This window comes from Mandrillus leucophaeus, unplaced genomic scaffold (genome assembly GCF_000951045.1).
Source record: "Mandrillus leucophaeus isolate KB7577 unplaced genomic scaffold, Mleu.le_1.0 Scaffold8007, whole genome shotgun sequence".
In the NCBI taxonomy this organism is placed as follows: Eukaryota; Metazoa; Chordata; class Mammalia; order Primates; family Cercopithecidae; genus Mandrillus; species Mandrillus leucophaeus.
This window is the reverse complement of record NW_012108706.1, coordinates 1-26,579: the sequence shown is the minus strand read 5'-3', so window position 1 is coordinate 26,579 and position 26,579 is coordinate 1. Positions and strand designations below refer to the sequence as shown.

The following is a 26,579-nucleotide window of genomic DNA, read 5'->3' as shown; positions in this document are numbered from 1 at the left end:
TATAAAATTAGTCTAATAGACCAATGAAAAAGAATAGAGAACCCATAAATAAAGCCAAATACTTACAATCAAGTGATGATCAACAAAGCATGCAAAAACCTAAACTGGGGAAAATACTATTTTATAAATGTGCTAGGAAAATTGGATAGTCACATGCAGAATAATAAAACTGGATTGCTCACCTGATACAGAAATCAACTCAAAATGGATTTTAAAAACTTAGATCTAAAATCTGAAGCCACAAAAATTATAGAAGAAATCCTTGGAAAACTCTTCTGCACATCAATCTAGGTAAATAATTTATGACTAAGACCTCAAAAGCAAATGCAACAAAACCAAAAATAAATAAATGGGGCCTAATTATACTAAAAATCTTCTGCTCAGCAAAAGAGATAATCAGCAGAGTAAACAGACAACCTAAAAAACAAGAGAAAATATTTGCAAATTATTCATCTGACAGAAGATTAATATTCAGAATCTACAAGGAACTCAAACAAATCAGCAATAAAAAAAAGTAATTCTATTAACAAGTGGGCAAATGACATGAGTAGACATTTCTCAAAAGAAAATATACAAATGGCCAAGAAACATATGAAAAAATGTTCATCATCACTAATCATCAGGGAAATGAAAATTAAAATGACAATTAGGTACCACCTTAACCAAGCCAAAATAGCCATTATTAAAAAGTCAAAAAACAATAGATGTTGGCATGGATGTGGTAAAAAGGGAGTGTTTGTATACTGCTATTGGGAATATAAATTAGTACAACCTCTAAGGAAAACCATATGAAAATTGCTCGAAGAACGAAAAGTCGATCTAACATTTGATCCAGCAATCCCACTACTGAGTATCTATCCAAAGGAAAAGAAATCACTATATCAAAAAGACACCTGTATGTGTATGTTTATCACAGCACAATTCACAATTGCAAAGATATGGAATCAACCTAAAGGCCCATTAACCAATTATTGGATAAATAACATGTGGTATATACGTACCATGGAATACTACTCATCCATAAAAAAAAAGAATAAAATAACATCTTTTGCCACAACTTGGATGGAACTGGAGGCCATTATTCTAAGTAAAGTAACTCAGTAATCCAAAAGTAAATGCAGGCCAGTTGCAGTGGCTCATGCCTGTAATTCTAGCACTTTGGAAAGCTGAGATGGGCGGATCACTTGAGGTCAGGAGTTCGAAACCAACCTGGCCAACAGGGTGAAAGCCTCTCTCCACTAAAAATGCAAAAAAAAAATAGCAGATTGTGGTGGTGAGTGCCTGTAATCCCAGCTACTTGGGAGGCTGACGCAGGAGAATTGCTTAAACCCAGGAGATGGAGGTTGCAGTGAGCCAAGATCATACCACTGCACTCCAGCCTGGGCAACAGAGTGTGACTCATCACACACACATACACACACACACACACACACACACACAATAAATACTGAGTGTTCTCACTTATAAGTGGGATCTACACCACAGGTTTGCAAAATCATACAGAGTGGTATATTGGATATTAGAGACTGAGAAGGGGGAGTGTAGAAGGGGGCCAAGGAATTAAAAACTACCTATTGGGTACAATGTACAGTACTCAGGTGACAGGTGCCCTAAAATCCCACACTTCACCTCTATACAAGTAATCCATGTAACCAAAAACCACTTGTACCTCTATAGCTACCAAAATAAAAAAATTAGAATAGTCATAGCAGTACTATTCAGTATAACCAACAGGTCGAAGCAACCCAAATGTCAATCAACAGATGAATGAATAGACAAAATTGGTATATTCATACAATAGAATATTATTCAGCCTTTTAAAGGAAGAATGTTTGTCACATGTTACAACATGAATAAACTTTGAGGATGCAAGCAAAGCCAGTAGCAGCAACAACAACAAATACTCTGTGATTCCACTTACATAAAGTATTTACCAGCCTAGGCAACATGGCAAAACCCAGTCTCTACAACAAATACAAAAGTTAGCCAGTAGTGGTGGTATGCATCTCTAGTTTCAGCTACTCAAGAGGCTGAGGTGGGAGAACTGGGTGAGCCTGGGAGGTTGAGGCTGCAGTGTGCCATGATTGTGCCACTGCACTGTAGCGTGGATGACCAAGTGAGACTCTGTCTCAAAAAAAGTATCTAAAGTAGTCAAAGTCATACAAAGAGAATGTCGAATGGCGGTTACTGAAGATTAGGGGAGGGAGAAAGGGGAAATTGTTATTTAGTGACCATAGAGTTACAGTTTTGCTAGATAAAAATGTTCCAAAAATCTCTTTCATAATAATGTGAATACACGTAACGCTAACTATTCATTTAAAAGTGTTTAAGATAACTTTTGTGTTATGATTTTCACAATAAGAAATGAATAAGCCATCCAAAAAAAGAAGGATTTTTAAATTCATATTGCTAAGTGTCTTGTTTTCTAGGGCTGCTATAACAAGTTACCATATACCAGTTAGCTTAAACAACAGAAATTAATTTCTCACAATTCTGGAGGTTAGGAAGTCTGAGATAAGGGAGCCAGCATGATCAGGTTCTGATAGGGGACATCTTCATGGTTTGCAGATGGCCTTCTCCTAGACATTTATTTATTTATTTATTTATTTATTGCATGGTGGGAAGAAATTAAAATAGAAAGACAATTCTCTCCTGTCTCTTCTTATAGGGGCACTAATCCCACCATCAGGTCTCCACCGTCATCACCTAATTATCTACCAAAGGTCTCATCTTAAAACACCATCAGATTGGGGATTAGGGTTTCAACATATAAATTTTGGGTAAACACAACCATTCAATCCATAGCACCGAGGTAAAGAAGTCGGTTGAAATAGGCCACATAGTTCATGAATCTATTTACATGACATTCTGGAAAAGGGTGTGTGTGTGTGTGTTTAGAAAGAGAGAGACAGATGCTAATGTGAAGGAATTAACTCACACTATTGTTGGACTGGTAAGTCTGAAATTTGCTGGACAGGTCAGTTGGATAAAGTTCCCATAGAAGTCAATGTTGCAGTCTTAAGTGTTGAAAACAGTCAATAGGTAAAATCCCTTCCTCTTCTGGGGACCTCAATCTTTTCTCCTACAACTTTTGATTGGATTAGGCCCACCCACGTTATTAAGAGTAATCTGCTTTACTCAAAGTCTACTGATTTATATTTTAGTCACATCTAAAAAACACCTTCACAAATATATACACACACACACACACACACACACACACACACACACACATATACATATACTGGTGTTTGATCAAATAACTGGAAATTATAGCCTAAGAAGTTGACACATAAAATTTACTCCCATAGTGAGTAAACGGAACAGTGGTTTTGGAAGGAAGTTTGAAAAGAGAGGAAGGATTGTTATATAGGTGAATCATAGGGCAATTTTTAGGGTGATGAAATCACATACACACACACACATACACACACACATATGTGATGACAGCGGTAAGAACTAAATTGTGCTTCTCCTAAAAAATCATATGTTGAAGCCTTCAACAAAAATCATATGTTGAAGGCCGTAAAAAATCATATGTTAAGTCTCCTGATATGACTGCATTTGGAGATAGGGCCTTTAAGGATGTAATTAAATTTAAATTATGTCGTAAGGATAAGTCCCTAGTCCAACAGTACTGATGTCGTCATAAAAAGAAGAAGAGACAACAGAGCTCCCCTTTTCTCCCTCTTTCTCCACAGATGCACAGAAGCAAAGCCATGTGAAAACACAGTGAGAAGGTGGCTGTCTACAGGCCAGGAAGGAGCCCCACCAGAAACCAACCCTGATGGCATCTTGATTTTGGACTTCTAGCCGCCAGAGATCTGAGAAAACAAGTTTCTGTTATTTAAGCTACTCAATCTATGGTATTTTGTTATGGTAGATCAAGAAGACTAATATGGATGGATATATGACACTATGCATTTGTCAAAATCCACAGAGTTTTATCAATTAGAAAGATTAAACTTTAGTATTTACAAGTTTTAAAAAAATAATTTAAGAGGTAGTGGATCCCAAAATATGATGCAGGCTGTAACAAAATAATGTAAATGTATTATAAATGCATGTAATAATACACATAAGGGGGTGGATAAGTTACTGACCTAATTACCTTTGAAGATGAGTGGAGCCTGCAAGACTAAAGGCAAATAGAAATATACATAAGCACTGTATTAGCACTGTACTGCAGTTGATGAAGTTGTTTCCTCATAGTTTCAGGTTTGCAAAATCACTATACATGTATATTGAAATTGAACAATGAATAAATGGATGGGCAGGTGTTAGGAGCCAGGTTTCTCACTGTTTGAGTTGGAGGTTACAGGCTATATTATTCTAGCCTTCTCTTTTAAGCCAAAGGAGAAGGCTAGAATAATGCATGTGGTAATTTATTTGATTTGAAGATATCAATATAAAGTCATATTTAGCTTTACTTAAGTACAGATGGTTGCATAAAGAAATGTGTGTGTGTGTGTGTGTGTGTGTAATAACACATATATATCCTTGCTCTATTAGCAGAGAGGACCTAGAACAAATGATGCTCCAGTAGTGATGAGCACACTAGTGGCCAAATTTTGTTTCTAATATGATTATATAATAAAAGAAACCAGGGATCCTTGGAAAAACTGATGATTCCAGAACTAGGGCAGAGAATATATAAGATGAGACTGGAGCATCTTGTAAGTGTCAGAAAGTAAGAAATTACTAAAAATTAAAAAAGCAAGTAAATAAATCTGATCATAAGATGTCAAAATCTAGTCTATGTTTTTAAGCATTTGCAAACATTAAAAAAAGAAATTACTAAAAATAATCATTTAAACTCATTATAATTATATCTGTCAATTTGTAGTTTAACTTATTTTGAACAATTTGCTTTATAATTATCAGGCCAAATAAAATGACCTTTTAAAACATCACATAAAGATCTTAAAAAGGTCTTCCTGGAACATCCTTGATGTCTGTGACTCTAAAGACAGGAGGCTCACTCTGGTCTGTTGCAAATACTTCTGAGTTTGTTTTTCTGACAAGTTGGTGTCACTGGGCCAAAGCTTGCCCAAGTAGGTGGACGCTCCTACCACTATACAATACCTAGTATATATATTTTTTTCTGCTGGAGAATAAATGGATCTCAAAGCCCTTACTGAGCCCATCTCTGAAGTATCCCAAGAATTGAAATGCGTTTGTACAAAGCTCACCACTTCACATTCTTAACACTGGCAGAAGGAATCATTTAAATGCATAAGAATGATGCCTGGATTCTTACTGGGCTAACACCTTTCTCTGCTGAAAAGACAAAAAAATCAAAAGTAATTATTCTCACAATATAAGTTAAGAAGCGGTTAATTGAGGAGAAAAAAGGGTTTAATACACTGAGACTGTCATTCTCAGTAGTTACAACTGTGAATGTCAAGTATCCTTAGAGATTAGCAAATAATTACAATAGATTGTGCAAGATTAAATTAAAATTACTGTTTGGAAGGGAGTAAGATCTGGTAAAGGGACAGGTGTTGGCCTAGAGGGACAACTGTTTAAGATTCATTGCTAAGGTCATAATCAATGATTCAAGACACACTGGGATGGTCCCGTGTGAGTTAGTGTGGGAGAAGAGGTGATATATACAGCTAGGAAAATGGGGCCAATCAACCAGTTTTGTTTATGTATTACAGTTAAAGAAGTGTGGTCAGAGAAATCTAACCTTCTCTTCATAGTTAAAACTAGAGACATTTGCAAAGCACAGCTCCAGAATGCTCCCATCTTTGTGACCCTGTGACTTCCAGACATTAGGGCACCCATCCCAACATAAAGCTGTGGCATCAGATATCTATATAGCTCCTATACCATTTGTAAATAAAAAGTACTTGGATACTATCTTGGGTAGTCGGTCATAAAAGCTTCATGGTGAGAAGTAGTCTTGTAAGGAACTATAAACGTGTGATGAAGCTCCACCAAAGTGTAACAACTGTCTACACATTCCACCAATAGGGCTTCTGAACTGGTTGCACAATTACCACATACAGCCCAGTAATTCAAGATCAAGTCAGTTTTTATCTAGGCAATTCCACCAAGTATCAAGCATGTTGAGGACCTGCTCTTATTTCCCAGTGCAACAAACCAAAGATAGTGAGGAACTCAATATGATATGATAGGGTGATGATAAGGATGGGGGGGGCGACCTCTCCCCTTTCTTAAAGATCACTGTAACTGTGTCTCCTAATAGTAATATGTGCTTTATTAATGGAGTGCTAGCCCAATGACCAAAACCATAGGTGTGGAATAATTCTGTGCTTTCTTCCAGATTGAATTTGTACCACAGCTTCACATAATACCATTGAAACAGGAAAAGCTCCCTTAACCCCATCTCAGGGCATGTAATGGGGGTGTGTCTCACTTCTTTGGTGCCGTAGTTCTCATACCCTTAGGGGGAGCATGCTTATGGGCAAGTCATGGGGATCGCCAATCCCATGGCAGCATCTAGGGTGGGTGTGTGTTACAGTGCACTCTTTCAGTTTTTCTGTCTGCAGGTGCTTGTGTTCATCAGCTCAATTAGACTGTCTGCTTTATCACAAGGACAGAGGGCTTTCTGTATCCCAGGTTCTTGTCTTAGTGTACCAGGAAAATCGGATCCCACATGGGCTTGGAGAAGGAGTGCATGGTTTTATTGAGTGAAGGTAGCTCTCAGCAGAAGGATGGAAAGCCAGAGGTGAGATGGAGTGGGAAGGTGGTGTTTCTCTGGGGTCAGGCCGCTCAGAGGCTGTACTCTCCTCTGACCACCCCTAGCCGAATTCCACATCATCCCACTGTTGATGGCCTGTCGGTGGTTGTTGGTGCCTGTTGGTGTGCTCTTCTATTACTCTGCTCCTCTCAACATCCAGCCACCTGTGTGTTCTTCCACTTGTGTGTTCCTCTCAACATCCAGCCACTTGTGTATGCTAGAGTCTTGGGGTTTTTCCCACAGGATGGGGGGCACGGCAGGCCAAGGTGGTCTTGGAAAATGCAACATTTGGGTGTGAAAACAGAACAGAAGTGCCTGTCCTCACCTAGGTCTGCAGGCACAGGCCCAAAAGTGGAGCCCTTGACAGGGACCCCACATTTTTCTACCCAGCCCTTCCCCGTCCCCCTCCCATATTACCATCATACATGCTCAGCTTGAAGAACTTAATATTAATTTCTTAACAGATGTATGGTCAAATTAACAAATGGAAAATGAATGTTGTGGAATTCTGATGATTTCCTGGTAAATATTAGATACAATAACTATTTTAGCCTGAAATTTGTGGGCAATAGAGGCTCAAAGGACAGTAATGGCAAGATGTAATTGTCAATTTAAGGCTAAATAAGGCCAGAAGAAAACAGCATCTGAACAATATACCTGACCTTAAAACCGTTATGATTTGGAGAAGGCACAAGGTGGGATCAGTAAAAACAGTTGGGAAAAATAGTCCCTCAGTGATCAGTGTTTAAGGGACATTCTGTGGACACTGCATAGTTTCTAGATGTCATGGTACTAGGAGATAAACTTTGTAAGACAACATTAAAGTCCTTCCTGTAGGTGCCCAATGGGCCTATTATAAAATTATTTCTGCATCACCTTAATTCCCAAAAAAGGTGCATATATTAGGCCTCACCAGTCATTCCAGATTCCAGTTGGAGACAGTGACCTTCAACAAAATGTATTCAGAAAGCTGTTTTAGTAGAGAAGATCTGTGTGGGTTTGTAAGTACAATATGAACTTTGATGTGCTGGACACTCAATGTGTTAGTATAGCCCTGGTAGTTACCATTATGGGATGATACCATTTAAAATTGTGAATATGAAATGATAATTGTAAAGGAGGCTGGTCCAATTCCCTGGAAAAGGTCTTCATAAATGGACCCCAAACAGAATATGCCACAGGAAATGATGCAAATACACCAACAATTTGAAATAATTTAGAAATAAACAAGTTTGAAAGAGGTACATTGTTACAGCCTAGTCAAAGAAATTTTAGCAAATCTGCATTTTGCAGTGGCATTTCTGGGAATGTATTAAAGAAACACACACGTTGTAAAAATAATAACTCTTAGATTGTCTTTCAAAATAATAAGCTGAAATTGTTGTGGACATTATAGATTACCTCACTAGTTTCCATTTTAATCCTTTTCTCATTTTATAGTACTCATACCATTTTGGTGGAATTAACACCATCCCCAAATTCAGGTTGGGCCTTTGCTATCATAAGCATAATAGCCATATGGCTCTACTCTGTCTATGTGATTGATTCTGAAATGTGTATATAAAATGGAAATAAAATAATTGGGCATAGCATTTTCTTTGGCCATATTATGAGGGCAGGCAAATAACTTATGATGGTCCAATTTTAAAAAAGCAAAATAATTTTGATTGAAAGTTGCTTTAAAAAAAACTGAGCAAGATGGCTTAATAGAACCCTCCAGCAATTATCCTCCTACCCTCTGCAGAACACCAAAATAAACAAGTATTCATGCAAAAAAGTACCTTTATGAAAACCAAAACATCAGGTGATTGATCACAGTACTTGGTTTTAACATAAATATAAGAAAAAAATGCATTCAAGAGGATAGAAAGGAGAGTCTCACATTGTCTACATGACCCCCTCCCAATCCAAAACAGGGCAGCTAGAAGAATCTATGTGTCAGGAGAGAAAAAGTGAAATGAGTGTGGACATTGCATTAGAACTCGTTAGGACATTGTGTGCCACCCTGTCACAGTGGAACACAACACCAGGTCGACTTCTACTGGTACCCATGGAGGGAGCATTTAGACCAGCCCTGGACCAGAAGGGAATCTGATACTCCAGTGGGAGAAACCACGTCCTGGCCCACTTTGCCATGGGCTGACTAAAGTAGCTCAGGGCCTCGAAAATTTGAGTGGTAACCAGGCCATAGTGACTACAGTCATTGGGTGAGTCCTGCTGGTCTCAGATGCTGTGGAATGGAAGTGAGATTCAGTAGGACACCAGCTGCAGTTGGTGTGGAGGACCTGTGTGATCCCTCTCCCAATTCCAGGTAGTGCAGCTCAGAGAGAGACTCTTTCCACTTGGGCAAAGGAGAGATAAAAGTACAAGGGACTTGGTCTTGCAACTGGATATAAGCTCAACCACAGTTAAATAAAGCACCAGGTCAAATACTGAAGCTTCCAATTCCAGGATTTTGTTCCTGTACATCATTATTAGACCCACCCTGAGGAAGAAGGCAATCTGCTGCCCTGGTGAGTAGATCAAGTTCTGGCTGGATTCACCATCTACAGACTAAAGCGTATTTGGACACTGAATAAACATCAGCAGTAGCCAAACAGTGGCAGCTGTGGGCCTTTGGTGAGGCCCAGTACTAATGTTGGTCTGGAAAGCCCTGGGCTTCAAGTGCAACCCAGCATAGTGACAGTCGCAGTGGCTATGGGAGTGCCTGTGTCACCTCTCCCCCAACTCCAGGCAGCCCAGCACAGAGAGATTCCATCTGATTAGCAGAAAGAGAGGTAACAGAGCAAGAGACTTTGCTTGGAAAGTCAGGGAATTCTCTCTTATCTTTTCCAAGTCCACGAAGGCTGTGTATCTAGACTGCAAGAGTTGTAGCATACCAGGGCTCAGGGTGCCACCTAGTGCTGAAATGGCTGCAGTCACCACAAGCTTAGGTAACTTAATACTGTATCCTCTGAATTCTTGGAAAACCATTTCAAAAAGGTTGAGTATGAACAAGGCCAGACTGCAAAGACTGAAATAAATACATAACTCTTCAATGTCCAGATATTGAAGAATATCCACAAGCATTAAGAATATCCAGGAGACATGATATCACTAAATGAACTAACTAAGACACTAGTAACCAATCCTGAAGTGGCAGAGATATAGAACCTCTCAGAGGCAGAATTCAAAATAGCTATTTTGTGGAAGCTCAATGAACTGCAAGATAAAACAGAGAAGATATTCAGAATTCCATCAGAGATTTTACCATAGAAGCTGAAATCATTTAAAAACATCAAACAGATATCTTAGAGTTGAAAAATTAAATTGACAGAATGAAAAATGCATGTGTGTCAACAACGGAGTTGATCAAACAGAAGAAAGAATTAGTAAGCTCAAAGATGTGATACGTCAAAACACACTATCAGAGGATGAAAGAGAATGAAATATGAGAAGGAAGTGAATTGCTCCTGCAAGACCCAGGAGACAGCTCAAATACTGTGAGTACCCAAATTGCGAAAGTGAGAAAGGGGGATCATGCACCCCTGAACACACACCCTTACAGGGGAACCTAAAGGTGTAGATCACGGGAGAAGGATTTGACCTTGCCTGGAGCTGAGTAAATCTATAGTGCTGAGTGAAATACAGGGGTAGAGGAGAAGCAGGAAAAGTCCCGTGGGCTCTCTGGGTCCCCAGGGCAGTTATGTCTGACTTGTCTCACAGGGTTCCTTGGGGAGGGCTGCCAGAGGAACTGGGAAAAGATCACAGTAGAAGGAAACCTCCAGCTGAACTTTGTAACAATTCCAACCGAACCCAAAGTCTCCTGGCCAGAACTCGGGGGATGACGTGAATCTGGTGCGCAGACTCCCAGGCAGGGAGCCCTGCTTTATTCTCAAACTGGAGGCTGGTAGTAGCCTGGAGCAAGTTTGCCCAGCAGGTCCCACTGCGTGGAAACAAACTCAGTGCTGTTGGGGCATGGTGGGAGTGAGACTAGCATTTTTTGTTGTGTGGGGGCTGGGTGAGGCCTCTAACTGCCAGCTTCCCCAACTTCCTTGATACTCTGCATGACACAGCAGAGGCAGCCATAATCCTCCTGGGAAAATAACTCCATTGACTGGGAATCACACTCCCATCTGCCACAGCAGCCACAGCAAGCTCCACCCAAGGAGTGTCTCACCTCATACACACCTAACCCTGCCCCACTAGATGGTCCTTCCCTACCCACCTTGGTAGCTGAAGACAAAGGGCATATTATCTTGGGAGTACTAGGGCCCCACCTACCGCCTGATCCTCCATATCTCTTTAAAGTGTCACCTCGTGGCAGGAGGCCAACCAGCACAAAACTAGTGCATCAAACAACCACAACTAAAGACCCTCACAGAGTCCATTTAACTCTCCTGCCATCCCCACAGGAGCAGGTGCTGGTATCCATGGATGAGAGACCTGAAGATAGTAAAGATAGTATACATCACAGGACTCTGGGCAGACAACCCCCAGTACCAGCCTGGAGCCTGGTAGCTCTGCTGGCTGGCTAGACCCAGAAGAGAAATAACCATCACTACAGTTCAGCTCTCAGGAAGCCACATCCCTAGGAAAAAGAGGAGAGTACTACATAAAAGGAACACCACGTGAGACAAAAAAAAAAATCTGAACAGCAACCTTGAGTCTCAGTTCTTCCCTCAGACATAGCCTTAACCAAATTAGAAGAAATTTTTTTAAAAATCTAGAAATATAACAAAACAAGGTTGTTTAACACCCCCAAAAACATCACACTAATTCACCAGCAATGGATCCAAACCAAGAAATCCCTGAATTGCCCAAAAAAAATTTAAGACAGCTGATTATTAAGCTAATCAATGAGAAAGGTGATGTCCAACTTAAAAAAATAAAAATAAAAATAAAAAGATACAACAAGGCCAGGCATGGTAGCTTATAACTATAATCCCAACACTTTGGGAGGCTGAGGTGAGCAGATCACCTGAGGTCAGGAGTTCGAGACCAGCCTGGCCAACATGGTGAAACCCTGTCTCTACTAAAAATACAAAAAAATAAAAATAAAATAAAAATAAAAATAAAAATTCCCCGGGCATGGTCGTGGGCACCTGTAGTCCCAGCTACTCAGGAGGCTGAGGCAAGAGAATTGCTTGAACCACGGGGCAGAGATTGCAATGAGCCGAGATCATGTCACTGCACACCAGCCTGGGTGACAGAGTGAGACTGTGTCCAAAAAAAAAAAAAAATACAACATATGAGGGGAGAAATCTTCAGGGAAATAGATAGCATAAATAAAAATCATGACAAATGCAGGAAATAAAGGACACACTTAGGGAAATGCAAAATGTACTAGCAAGTGTCAGCAATAAAATAGAACAAGCAGAAGAAGGAACTTCAGAGCTCAAAGACAAGATTTTGCTTTAATCAATCCAACAAGGACAAAGAAGAAAAATGTTTTTAACGAACAAAGCTTCCAAGAAGTTTGGGATTATCTTAAACAACCCAACCCAAGAATAATTGGAGTTCCTCAGGAAGAAGAGAAATCTAAAAGTTTGGAAAATATATTTGGGGGAATATTCGAGTAAAACATCCCTGGCATTGCTAGAGACCTAGACATTCAAATACAAGAAGCTCAAAGAACACCTGGGAAATTCATTGCAAAATATCATTGCCTAGGCACATTGCCATCAGGTTATCTGAGGTCAAGACAAAGGGAAGACTCTTAAGAGTTGCAAGGCAAAAGTACAAGGTAACCTATAAAGGAAAACAGATTAACAGAAAACTTCTCAGCAGAAACCCTACAAGCTAGAAGTAATTGGGGCCCTATCTTCAGCCTCATTAAACAAAACAATTATAAGCCAAGAATTTTGTATCCAGCAAAACTAAGATTCATAAATGAAGAAAAGATACAGTGTTTTTTAGACAAACAAATGCTGAGAGAATTTGCCAATACCAAGACAGTACTACAAGAACTACTAAGGGGAGATTGAAATCTTGAAACAATCCTGGAAACACATCAAAACAAAACCACTTTAAAGCATAAATGTCGCAGAACCCATAAAATTAAAATACAATTTTAAAAAGGTATACAGGCAACAAATAACGCAATGAATGGAATAGTACCTCACATCTCAATACTAACGGTGAATATAAATGGTCTAAATGTTCCACTTCAAAGATACAGAATTGCAGAATGAATAAGAATTCACCAAGCAAGTATCTGCTGCCTTCAAGAGATTCGCCTAATATATAAGGACTCACATAAACTTAAGGTAAAGGCATGGGAAAAGATATTCTATGCAAATAGACACCAAAAGCAAGCAGGTGTAGCTATTCGTATATCAGGCAAAACAAACTTTAAATCAAGAGCAGTTTAAAAAGACAAAGAGGGACATTATATAATAATAAAAGGCCTTGACCAACAGGGAAATATCACAATCCTAAATATACATGCACCTAACACTGGAGCTTCCATATTTATAAAACAATTACTACCAGACCTTAAAAGTGCGATAGACAGCAAGACGATAATAGTGGGGGATTTCAAAAGTTCACAGACAGCACTAGACAGGTCATCAAGACAGAGGTCAACAGAGAAACAATGGACTTAAACTATACCCTAGAACAAATGGACTTAACAAATATTTATGAAACATTCTACTCAACAACTGCAGAATATACATTCTATTTATCAGCACATGGAAAATTCTACATAATAGGCTATATGATAGGCCACAAAAGAAGTCTCCATAAATTTTTAAAAATTGAAATTACATCAAGTACTCTCTCAGACCACACTGGAATAAAACTAGAAATCAACTCCAAAAGAAATCTTCAAAACCATGAAAATACATGGAAATTAAATAACCTGCTCCTGAATGATCAGTGGGTAAACAATGAAATCAAGATGAAAATTAAAATATTCTGTGAACCGAATGATAATAGTGAAACAACCTATAAATTTCTGGTATACAGCAAAAGTGGTGCAAAGAGGAAAGTTGATAGCGTTAAGCTACAACAAAAAGTATGAAATAGCACAAATAGACAATGTAAGGTCACACCTCAAGGAACTAGAGAAACCAAAACAAACCAAAACCAAACACAGCAGAAGAAAAGAAACCACCAAGATCAGAGCAGAACAAAATGTAATTGAATTAAACAAAACATTACAAAAGAAAAATTAAACAAAAGGCTGGTTATTTTAAAAGATAAATAAAATTGATAAAGCATTGGCAACATTAACCCAGAAAAGAAGAGAGAATATCCAAATAAGCTCAATTAGAAATGATATGGGGGATATTACAACTGACACCACAGAAATACAAAAGATCATTCAAGGCTGCTGTGAACACGCGCATAAACTAGAAAACCTAGAGGAGATGAATAAATGCCTGAAAATATACAATCCTTATAGCTTAAATCAGGAAGACTTAGAAACCCTGAACAGACCAATAACAAGCAGCAAGACTGAAATGGCAATTTAAAAATTACCAACAAGAAAAAAAGTTCAGGATGGGACAAATTCACAGCAGAATTCTATCAGACATTGAAAGAACTTAGGTACCAATCCTATTGACATTATTCCACAAGATAAAGAGAGAATCCTTCCTAAATCATTCTGTGAAGCGAGTATCACCCTACCACCAAAACCAGGAAAAGACATAACCAAAAAAGGAAACTACAGACCAATACCCCCGATTAATATAGATACAAAAATAATTAACAAAATGCTAACTAACCAAGTCCAACAGCGTATCAAAAACATAATCCACCATGATCAAGTGGGCTTCATACCAAGGAAGCAGAGATGGTTTAACATAAGCAAGTCAATAAATGTGATACACCCCATAAACAGAATTAAAAACAAAAATCACATGATTATCTCAACAGATGAAGTAAAAGCATTTGACAAAAGCCAGCAGTGCTTTATGATTAAAATCCTCAGCAGAATCAGCATACCTGAATGTAATAAAAGCCTGACCTACTTGAATGTAATAAAAGCCATCTATGGCAAACACACAGCCAACATTATACTGAATGGGGAAAAGTTGAAAGCATTTCCTCTGAGAACTGGAACAAGACAAGGATGCCCACTCTCACCACTTCTGTTCAACATAGTACTGGAAGTCCTAGCAAGAGCAATCAGACAAGACAAAGAAATAAATGTCATCCAAATTGGTAAAGAAGAAGTCAAACTGCCACTATTTGCTGATGATATGATCAGATACCTAGAAAACCCTAAAGACTTCCAAAAAGCTCCAAGAACTGATAAATGAATTCTGCAAAGTTTCAGGATACAAAATTAATGTACACAAATCAGTAGCTCTGCTATACACCAACAGTGACCAAGCTGAGAATCAAATCAAAACTCAATGCCTTTCACAATAGCCACAAAGTAAATAAAATACTTACAAATATACATAACCAAGGGGGTGAAAGACCTCTACAAGGAAAACTGCAAAACACTGCTGAAAGAAATCACAGACAACACAAACAAATGGAAAAACATCCCATCCTCATGGATGGGTAAAATCAATATTGTGAAAAAGACCATACTGTCAAAAGCAACCTACAAATGTAATGCAATTTTCAACAAAATGATATCATCATTCTTCACAAAACTAGAAAAAACAATCCTAAAATTCATATAGACCCAAAAAAGGAGCCTGCATAACCAAAGGAAGACTGGGCAAAAAAAAAAAAGAAAAAAGAAAAAGAAAAAAAAAAGAAATCTGGAGGCATCACATTACCCAAATTCAAACTACACTATAAGGCCATAGTCACCAAAACAGCATGATACTGGTATAAAAACAGGCACATAGACCAATGGAACAGAATAGAGAACCCAGAAATAAACCCAAATGCTTATAGCCAACTGATTTTCAACAAAGCAAACAAAAACATAAAGTCGGGAAAGGACAGCCTATTCGACAAATGGTGCTGGCATAATTGGCAAGCCACATGTAGGAGAATGAAGCTAGATCCTCATCTCTCACCTTATACAAAAATCAACTCAAGGTGTATCGAGGACTTAAATCCAAGACCTGAAACTGTAAAACTTATAGAAGATAACAGTGGAGAAATCCTTCTAGACATTGGCTTAGGCAAAGACTTCATGACCAAGAACCCAAAAGTGAATGCAACTAAAACAAAGATAAATAAGTGGGACTTAATTAAACTAAAATGCTTCTGCACAGCAAAAGGAACAGTCATCAGAGTAAACAGACAATGCACAGATTGAGAGAAAATCTTCACAATCTATCCATCCAATGGAGGACTAATATCCAGAATCTCCTGGGAACTCAAACAAATTAGCAAGAAAAAGCAAATAATCTCATCAAAAAGTGGGGTAAGGACATAAATACACAATTCTCAAAAGAAGATATACAAATGGCCAACAAACATATAAAAAATGATCAATGTCACCAATGATCAGAGAAATGCTAATCAAAACCACAATTCAATACCACCTTACCCCCAAAGAATGGTCATAATAAAAAAATCAAAAACTAATAGATGTTGGCATGGATGTGGTGAAAAGGGAACACTTCTACACTGCTGGTGGGAATGTAAACTAGTACAACCACTAGAAAAAAAAGTGTGGAGACTCCTTAGGGAACTAAAAGTAGAACTAACATTTGATCCAGCAATCCCACTACTGGGTACCAACCCAGAGAAAAAGTCATTATACAAAAAAAGATATTTGCACATGCATGTTTATAGCAGCACAATTCGCAATTGCAAAAATGTGGAACCAGCCCAAGTGTTCATCAATGAGTGGATAAAGAAACTGTGGGATGTGTGTGTGTGTGTGTGTGTATACACACACACATACATATACATATATATAGTGGAATACGTATATATAGTGGAATATATATATAGTGGAATATATATATAGTGGGATATATATAGTGGAATATATACATATATATGTGTGTGTGTATATATATACACTACTCAGTCATAAAAAGGAAGGAATTAACGGCATTTGAAGCAACCTGGATGGAATTGCAGACTATCATTCTAAGTGAAGTAACTCAGGAATAAAAAACCAAACATTGTATGTTCTCACTCATAAGTGGGAGCTAAGCTCTGAGAATGCAAATGCACAAGAATGATACAATGGAATCTGGGAACGCTTGGAAAGGATGGGAGGGAGGGCTGAGGGATAAACGACTGAAAATTGGGTTCAGTGTATACTGCTTGGGTGATAGGTGCACCAAAATCTCACAAATCACCACTAAAGAACTTACTCATGTAACCAAATACCGCCTGTTCCACCAAAAACCAATGGAAATTTTAAAATCTAATAAAAAAAGAAAGAATGAAGTGTGCTTATGAGATCCAGAAAATTGTCTCAAGTGGGGGAAATAAAACACAGAATTACTTGCTTTAAAGAGGATGTAGAGAGATCAGGGTAGAATGTTTATTCAAATAAATAATAACAAAACATTTTTCAAACCTCGAGAAAAATATAAATATCCAAATACAAGAATGTTAAAGAACACCAAGAAGACTCAATCTAAATAAGATGACTGCAAGGCATATAATAATCGAGCTCACAAAAGTCAAGGACAAATAAAGAATCCTAAAGTCGGCAAGAGAAAAAACCAAATAACATGTAAAGGACCTCTGATACGTTTATCAGCAGACTTCTTAGCAGAAATCTTACAAGCCAGTAAAGAATAGGATGACATATTGAAAGTGCAAAAGGAAAAAACTGAAAGCTGAGAATACTGCCAGCAAAGTTATCTTTAACTTGAGAATATCCACAAAGTTATCCTTAAAACATGAAGGACAGATAGACTTTCACAGAGAAAAGCTGATGAAATTCATTACTAGACCTGTCTTTCAAGTAATACTGAGTTCTTCAATATGAAAGGAAATGACACAAAAAGGCAAGAAATCATCTAGAGATCTAAAACTCACTGATAAATGTAGACACATAGACAAATTTAGAATATTATAGTACTGTACTTGTATATAAACCACTTATATCTTTACTGTGAAGACTAAAAGACAAAGCTATCAAAAATAATAACAGGCTAGGCATGGTAGCTCATGCCTATAATCCCAGCATTTTGGGAAACCAAGATGGGTCAATCACCTGAGGTCAGGAGTTCAAGACCAGCCCAGGCAATATGGCGGAACCCCTCTCTACCAAAAATACAAAAAATTAGCTGAGCATGGTCGTGCACTCCTGTGGTTCTAGCTACTCAGGAGGCTGAGGTAAAAGGATCACTTGAGCCTTGGGGGCAGAGGTTGCAGTGAGCCAAGATTATGTCACTGTACTCCAACTTGCGTGACATAGTGAGATCCTATCTCAATAATAATAATAATACAAGCAATTTTAAGAGACAGACAATATAAAAAGATATATAGAAACAACAAAAAGTCATAAGGGGGGATGGAGTTAAAGTGTAGCACTTTTTCAATTTTCTCTTTTTTTCTCCATCATCGTCAAAGTTGTCTTTAGTTTAAAACAATTCTTTAGAATAGTCTTGCAAGTCTCCTTGTATCCATGAAGCAAAAGTCTGTAACAAATATACAAAAAATATAAAGCAAGAAATTAAGATATACTACCAGAAAAAAATCACTTATACACAAGGAAGGACAGAAATAAAGAAAAAAAGGACTTAGAAAACAAGCAGGAAGCAAATAACACAATGAAAGTTGTAAGTCCTTACCTATCCATAATAATATTGGCAGTAAATGGAATAAATTATCTAATCAAAAGACCTAGAGTGGCTGAATGAATCAAAAAATAAGACCCAAAGTAGATTCTGTGTACAAGAAACTAATTTTACTGATAAAGACATACAACAGACTGAAACTTAAGGAATGGAAAAAAGATATTCTATGCAAATGGAAACCAAAACAGAGCAGGAATAACTATACTTATATCAGATAAAGTAGATGTCAAGCCAAAAACTGTGAAAAGAAACAAAGAAGGTCATTATACAATGATAAAAGGGTCAATTCAGCAGAGGATATAATAATTGTAAATGTATATGAACCCAGCACCAGTGCACAGAGATATATTTAAAAATATTAGTACAACTAAAGAGAGAGGTAGATCCCAAAACAATAACAGGTGTGGACTATAACACCCCACTTTCAACACGGTAAAGATCATCTAGACAAAAAAACTAACAAAGAAATGTCAGACTTAATCTGTACTATAAACTCAGAGGACCTATTACACACTTAGAAAACATTTCATCCAAAAGGTGCAGAATACACATTCTTCTCCTCAGCACATGGAACATTATCTAAGAAAGACCATATGTTAGGCCACAGAATAAATCTCAACAAATTTTTAAAATATTAAAATTATATCAAGTATCCTTTCTAAATACAATGGAATAAAACAATAGAAATAAATAACTAGAATTTGAAAACTATACAAATACATGAATATTGAACAACAGGCTCCTAAATGACCAATGGGTCAAGGAAGAAATTAAGAAGGAAATTTTTAAAGTTTCCTGAAACAAATGAAAATTAAAGCACAACATACCAAAACCTAGAGGACACAGCAAAAGCAATACTAAGAGGAAAGATTGTAGCAATAAATGCCTAAGTCAAGAGAAGCATAAAAACTTTAAATAAACAACCTAAAAATGCACCTTAAAGAAGTAGAAAATCAAGAACAAATCAAACCTTGAATTAGTAGAATAAATAATAAAAATTGGAGCAGAAATAAAATTGAAACTGAAAGACAATACAAAAGATCAATTAAACAAAAAGTTAGCTTTTTGAAAACATGACAAAAATCTACAAACCTTCAGCCAGACTAAGAGAAGACTCAAATAAAATGACAGATGAAAAATTAGACTGGGGTGTTGGGGGCAAGTGGAGGGAGAGCATTAGGACAAATAGCTAATGCATGTGGAACTTAAAACCTAGATGACAGGTTGACAGGTGCAGCAAACCACCATGACACACATATACCTATGTAACAAACCTACACATTCTGCAGTTGTATCCTGGAACTTAAAGTAACATTAAAAAAAAGAAGAAGAAGAAAAATGAGACATTACAAGTAATACCACAGAAAATAAAAAGATTATTACAGACGATTACGAGCAGTGCCAATAAATTTTAAAACCTAGAAGAAATGGGTAAATTCCTAGACACATACAATCTACCAAGATTGAATCATAAAGAAATAGAAAACCTGAACAGACCAATAATAGGTAATGAGATAACAATGGTAATAAAATGTCTCCCATCAATGAAAAGCCCAGGATCTTGTGGCTACACTGCTGAATTCTACCAAAAATTTAAGGAAGAACTAATACAAATCCTACTCAAATCATTCCAAAATATCAAATAGGAGGGAATGCTTCCAAACTCATCCTGGAAGGCTAGCCTTATTCAGATACCATAACCAAAGACACCCCAAAGGAGAAAATTGTAGGCCAATATTACCAATAAACATACATGCAAAATCCTCAGCAAAATGCTAGCAAACTGAATCCAACAACAAATTTAAAAGATCATTCGTATGATCAAGTAGGATTAATGTTAGGGATGCAATGATGGTTCAACATACACAAATCAATAAATGCGATATATCACATAAATAGAATAAAGTACCAAAACCATAAGGGCATTTCAATAGATGCCAAAAAAAATTCAATGAAATTTAACATCGTTTCATGAAAAAAACTCTCAACAAAATGGATATAGAAGGAGCATATCTCAAAAGAATAAAGGTCATGTATGGCAAACACAGCTAGCATCATATTAAATGGGAAAAAACCTGAAAGCCCTTTGTCTATGACCTGGAAAAAGACAAAATAACTGCTTTTACCACACAAAAAATATTATTTTCATGGGGTACATGTGTGGGCTTGTTCCATAAATATACTGCATAATGCTGGGGTTTGGGCTTCTACTGAACCCATTACCCAGATAGCTAACATAGTACTCAATAGGTAGTTTTTCAATCATTCCTCTCTTCCTCCCCCTTTTTGGAAGTCCTAGTGTCCATTATTTATATCTTTATGTCCATATGCATCCATTTTTTGCCTCCTGTTTATAAGTGACAACATGCAGTATTAGATTTTCTGTTTCTGCATTCATTCACGTAGGATAATAGCCTTCAGCTGCATCCATGATACTGAAAAGGGCATGATTTTATTCTTTTTGGTGGCTGTGTAGTATTCCACGGTGCTTTCACCACTTTTATTCAACATAGTACTGGAAATTCCAACAAGAACAATTAGTTAAGAGAAAGAAACAACGCCCAGATTGGGAAGGAAGAAGTTAAATTGTCTTTATTTGCAGATAATATGATTTTATATTTAGAAAAAATCTAAAGACCCCACCAAAAACGAATTGGAACTAAGAAACTGATTTTATATATAAAATCAACATACAAAAATCAGTAGCATTTCTAAATGCCAACTGTGAAAAATATAAAAAAGAAATAAAGCAATCCTTTTTACAATGACTACAAAATATAAAATACCTAGAAATAAACTAAACCAAAGAAATGAAAGATGTCTGCAATAAAAATTATAAAACATTGATAAAAAATAAGGACCACACAAAAATAGAAAAAATCCATGTTCATGAGTTGGACTAATTAATATTGTTAAAATGTCCATACTACTCCAAGTTATCTACATATACATAAACACAATCTATGTCAAAATACCAAAGACATTCTTTATAGAAACAGAAAATAAACAGTCCTAAAATTCATGTGGAGCTACAAAAGGATCAGAATGGTCAAAGCAATCCTGAAGAAAAAGAACTAAGCTGGGGCATCAAATTGCCTTACTTCAAATTATACTATAAACTTATGGTAACCAAAACAGCACGGTACTGGCATATGAATAGACACCTGGACCAATGAAACAAAATAGAGAACTCATAAATAAATCTATGCATTTATAGTCAACTTATTTTCAACAAAAGAGCCAAGAACACACACTATAGTAAAGACAGCCTCTGTAATAAATGTTGTTGGGAAAACTGGGTATCCATACACAGAAGAATGAAACTAGACACATCTATCTCTCACCATATACAACACCCAAATCAAAATGGATTAAAGACATAAATCTAAGATCCAAAATTATGAAGTGACTAGAAGAAAACTTTGGGGAAAAGCTTCAGAATATTGGTCTGTGCAATGATTTCTTGAGTAAGACCTCAAAGCACAGGCAACCAAAGGAAAAATGGGAAAATGAAATCACATCAGCTAAAAAACTTCTGCACAGCAAAGGAAACAATCATAAAATGAAGAGACAACCTAGATAACAAGAGAAAATATTTGCAAAGTATTCAACTGGCAGGGAATTAATAATAAAAATATGTAAGAAATTCCAACAACCCAATAGTAAAAAATCAAACAATCTGATTTTAAAATGGGCAAAAGAGCTGAGTAGACATTTCTCAAACTAAGACATACAAATGGACAACAGATATATACAAAGTGTTCTAAATCACTAATCATCAGGTAACTTTATATCAAAATAGCAATGAGATACCATTTCACCCCAGTTAAAATGGCTATATCAAAAACACAGAAAATAAAAACTGTTGGTAAGGAAGTGAAGAAAGGGGTATCCTTGGACATTGTTAGTGGGAATATAAATTAGCATAACCATTATGAAAAACAGTGTGGTAGTTCCTCAAAAACTAAAACTAAAAATTCCATAAGATCCAGCAATCTCACTATTGGTTATATATCCAAAAGAAAGGAAATCAGCATATCAACGAGCTATCTGCACTCACATATTTATTTGCAGCACTGATCACAATAGACAAGATATGGAATCAACTTAACTGTCCATCAATAAATAAATGGATAAAAAATGTGATATATATATATAATAAAATATTATTCCACCATAGATTAAGATTAACCTAACACCTATTTAACTTTTTAATATGTTAGTCAATACATTGTTTTTATTGTATAGCCATTTGGTTGTTATCCTAAAACATGTAACTGAAAACATCTTACTTGATATAGCAACCTAATATTGTTGATTATTTTCAGAATTATAGGATACTGTGAAAAACTATGACTCACAAAAAAAAAAAAATTTAAATGATGTCACTTTATGTGGAATAGATAAAGTTTGTTAAGTATTGTAATCACATTCAAAAATAACTCTTTAAGTTTAAAATAAACCAGGTCTCTAAATCTAAAATATGCCTACACAATGCTGTGGAGAAACACTTAATATATGTATTCGCGAGTATGCATGCTACACATTTGGGTATGGTCGTAATGGATTCATGTCGCCATAAGTATATACACATGGTATTTCTATGTTAATTGGTAGGTTTCCAAAGAATGTGAGAAATGTCTGAAAGATGGAAAACAGATGGAGCAGGAGACCTGAGGGGAGGAGCTAGAGAGCTTGAAGGATTCAGTGAGCAGAGACAGGAAGAGAGAAAAGGCCACCTACAGGTTCCACTGCTGTGAACTGTGGAAAGGGAAGGAGGAGCCCAGGAGGGGCCCCAGGGAAAGAAAGGCAGACCTACTCTGTGTTTAGAAGAAGGGAAGACATCAGTACTAAGAGGAAACTAACACTGCAGTCTTGTGCAGAAAAAGGGCAGAGACTACAGCCACTGCAGCAGGGAAAGGTGGCAGCCCGATGTGGCTGAGGGGCGCCCGCCGCCAACAGGGAGGCAGACGGCCAGCGAGCCAAGCGCTGGGGACACCGCTGCAGTGCTCTTTGCCTGCCTCGCCGCACTCCTACACACGCTCCTCATCTACGGATCCTACCCTCCCCGCTCTTGCAAACACTCACACAGTCAATCGCCTGTTGACCCTCCTTCGGCACAGGCTCACAGCAGAGGCAGCAGAGAGGTGTCCGATTTGGGCACCCAAGGCCCGCGATCCGCAGCGGTGGGGGCCAGGCAGGGCAAAGCCATTGGTGGGCACCAGAATGGAGAGGGGGATGGGAAGGAATCCAGCAGGAGACATGGGGTGGAGGTGGGCGCCAGGCAAGGGTGGGGTGGGGGAGTGCAGTGGACAACAGGGGAAGGGGTAGGAATAGGAGCCAGACAAGGATTTGAAAGTGATACCCAGGAAGCAAGGGAGGTAGGTACCAGGGAAGTGGTTAGGATAGGCAGTGGGGGTTATGGACAGCAGCAGGGGCACAGAGGGCATGAGGGTAGTGGGTGCTGGTCAAGGCCACTTTGCAGGGGATTGGGAGTGGACTCCAGTGGCAGTAAGGGGTTCAGGGAGGGCAGTGGGCTCTGAGCTAGGAGGAGGTGGCCCAGCCACTTCTGCAGAGTTCCTAACCACAGACAGCTCTACTGCACCACTCCAGCCTTTCCCCACAGCCCAAAGGAACTTGAGAGGGAGAGCACTGCAGGCATGCAGCCAGATTTCCAGCATTGCTTCCAGGTTCCTAGGGGAAACTTAGGCATCACTGCAGAGTACATCCAGACATGGCTATAGGGAAAAGTTTGCCTCGTGGCACACTGGATATGTCTCTCTATCCTCTCTCCTTCCCCAGCAGGCATGAAGACCCCCAACGCACAGGAAGCCGAAGGGCAACAAACCAGGGCAGCTGCAGGATGGGCCACTGGGTCTGCAAACATAACAAAGAAAAAAGTCTCCCAAAAGAAGCAGAGACGCAGACCTTTATCCCAGCCCCGCAGGAACATCGTGGGATGCAGAATTTCTCAAGGATGGAAAGGAGATGAGCCCATCACCCAGTGGAAAGGAACCGTTCTGGATCAGGGTGCCTATAAATCCCTCTGTTTATCTGGTGAAATATGATGGAATTGACTGTGTTTATGGACTGGAACTTGACAGAGATGAAAGGGTTTTGTCTCTTAAAATTCTTTCTGACAGGGTGGCATCATCTCACGTTAGTGATGCCAACCTTGCAAATACCATAATTGGCAAAGCAGTGGAACACATGTTTGAGGGAGAGCATGGTTCTAAGGATGAATGGAGGGGCATGGTCTTAGCTCAAGCACCTATCATGAAAGCCTAGTTGTATATTACCTATGAGAAAGATCCTATCTTGTACATGTACCAGCTTCTAGATGATTATAAGGAAGGTGACCTCCGTATCATGCCAGAATCCAGTGAGTTTCCTCCAACAGAGAGAAAGCCAGGAGGAGTTGTAGATGGCCTAATAGGTAAGCATATGGAATATACCAAAGAAGATGGCTCCAAAAGGATTGGCATGGTCATTCATCAAGTGGAAGCCAAGCCCTCTGTGTATTTCATCAAGTTTGATGATGATTTCCATATCTATGTCTATGATTTGGTGAAAAAGTCCTAACTGTTAGGGTAAAATTTGGCTCATGTGTGGAAATAAATGTATAATTTGTAGACATGCAAAAAATGTTGCCTTTCAGTGTATTGAAAGCTTATGGAATCCCTGATAACCCAACATCTTTGCCAGCATTAACTGTTGTTTTGTTCTAAAAAATACAAATTTGTGTGTACGTGACATGCTGTGTGTAAGCGCTTTGTCTTGTTGAAAAGATCAGGTGTGTTTGGTAGATGGGGCATGAAAGGAAGGAACAGATGTCAATTTCGGCTGTGAATAAAGTTCAGTTAGAATCATAATCAGTCATTTAAAAATGGCACCAGACTTAGCTGGTCTGGTCTGGAAGGGGCAGGGGAAAGAACAAGAGATTAGCTGTCTCGGGGAGAGAGGAGGAGGTGACTGCTTAGGAAAAGGTGGAAAAGGGCCAGAAAGGGAGGGGATTCTTAGGGGAGGGGATGACCTATGAGGAGGAAACCTCCAACTGGGAAGGGAGTGAAGACTAACAGAGGGAGAGTGAGATCTTGGGGCGTAGAGGAAAACAGACAGAATAAATTGAGAAGAGAGGAACATAAAGAAGTTTAGAAGATGGACCAGAGTAAGGGGGAGAAGTATCAACCTGACAGGGATCTGGGGAGGGGCTAATGGAAACACAAAGGAAGAGTTGCGTGGGTTAGGGTGTTGGAGGGATTAGAAGAGGGCCACTGAGGAAGAAAGAATTCAAAGAATAAAGACTGAGAGAGGGAGTGGGAATACAGGAAAAGAGTTGTGGGCCCATGAGAGATGGGAAGGTCAAGGAAAATGTTGGACTTCTGGCAGTGTCCACATTGCTCTTCCTGGCTCTATGCACAAAGGAAGTGGCAACTGTCAAAGATGCTGGATGCATTGGAGGTTCCTTAGAAGAGCATTCTGACAGGAATGACTCAGTCAAGTTAATCTGGAGCAAAGTTTATGCCCATAAGGCTTTTCCTGTTTCAGGGAGTTCATGACACATCCACCCAGCAGAACCCCAGCCCTCAGCCTAAACACAATAACATGGTGCCCCACAAGTGCTGGGCTGTGGGCTGCCTCCTCACATTTGTCCTGCACTAGATAAGCAATCCTCGTAGAGAATGGGTCAGTGGGGCTCTCAGAACTTAAGAGATGTACCATCTTGCATTTGGAAAGCACTTTATCCAGAAAAAAGGAAACCTTACTGAATTCAGGTGCAGCAGTCTCATCACACCAGTTCCTTCTGCTGGAATGTTTGTTTTCTATCTAGAGACAAGGTGCATCAGAGGACTGAGCCTAGTGTTTCTCTCCACGGTATGGGGAGTACTTGTCTGTCCATGCTTCTTACAGCAGCTGCCTGAAACCATAGGTGGCTCCAACCAATGACCCACTAAAAGAGGCCTGCTGTCACAATAGTCCACATTCTGGTTAGACCTTCCCCACAAAGCTGGTGTCTGCATACCCCTCACAGGCACCTGTTGGCCAGTCTTGCCTACCCAAGCTCACAGAAATCTGTGATAGAAGTCTGTGAAGCTCTTTGTTTCCAGGTGAGGCAGATGCCATGGGGCAGTCGGGCTGGAAGTTGTGACTTGGTATAACTCATTCAGCTGTACAGTATCACAAGGAAGTGTCAAGGT

General features: G+C 38.5%; 1 protein-coding gene across 1 annotated transcript; it reads left to right on the top strand.

The window, feature by feature from the left end:
* The first annotated feature begins 23,159 nt into the window (after window positions 1-23,159).
* LOC105530185 (spindlin-2B-like) lies at window positions 23,160-25,134 on the top strand. Its single transcript, XM_011967588.1, is given in 3 exon segments — window positions 23,160-23,528; window positions 24,184-24,410; window positions 24,412-25,134. Coding segments are annotated over 2 exon segments (774 nt in total). The 5' UTR covers window positions 23,160-23,528; window positions 24,184-24,188; the 3' UTR covers window positions 24,964-25,134.
* Window positions 25,135-26,579: the final 1,445 nt, after the last annotated feature.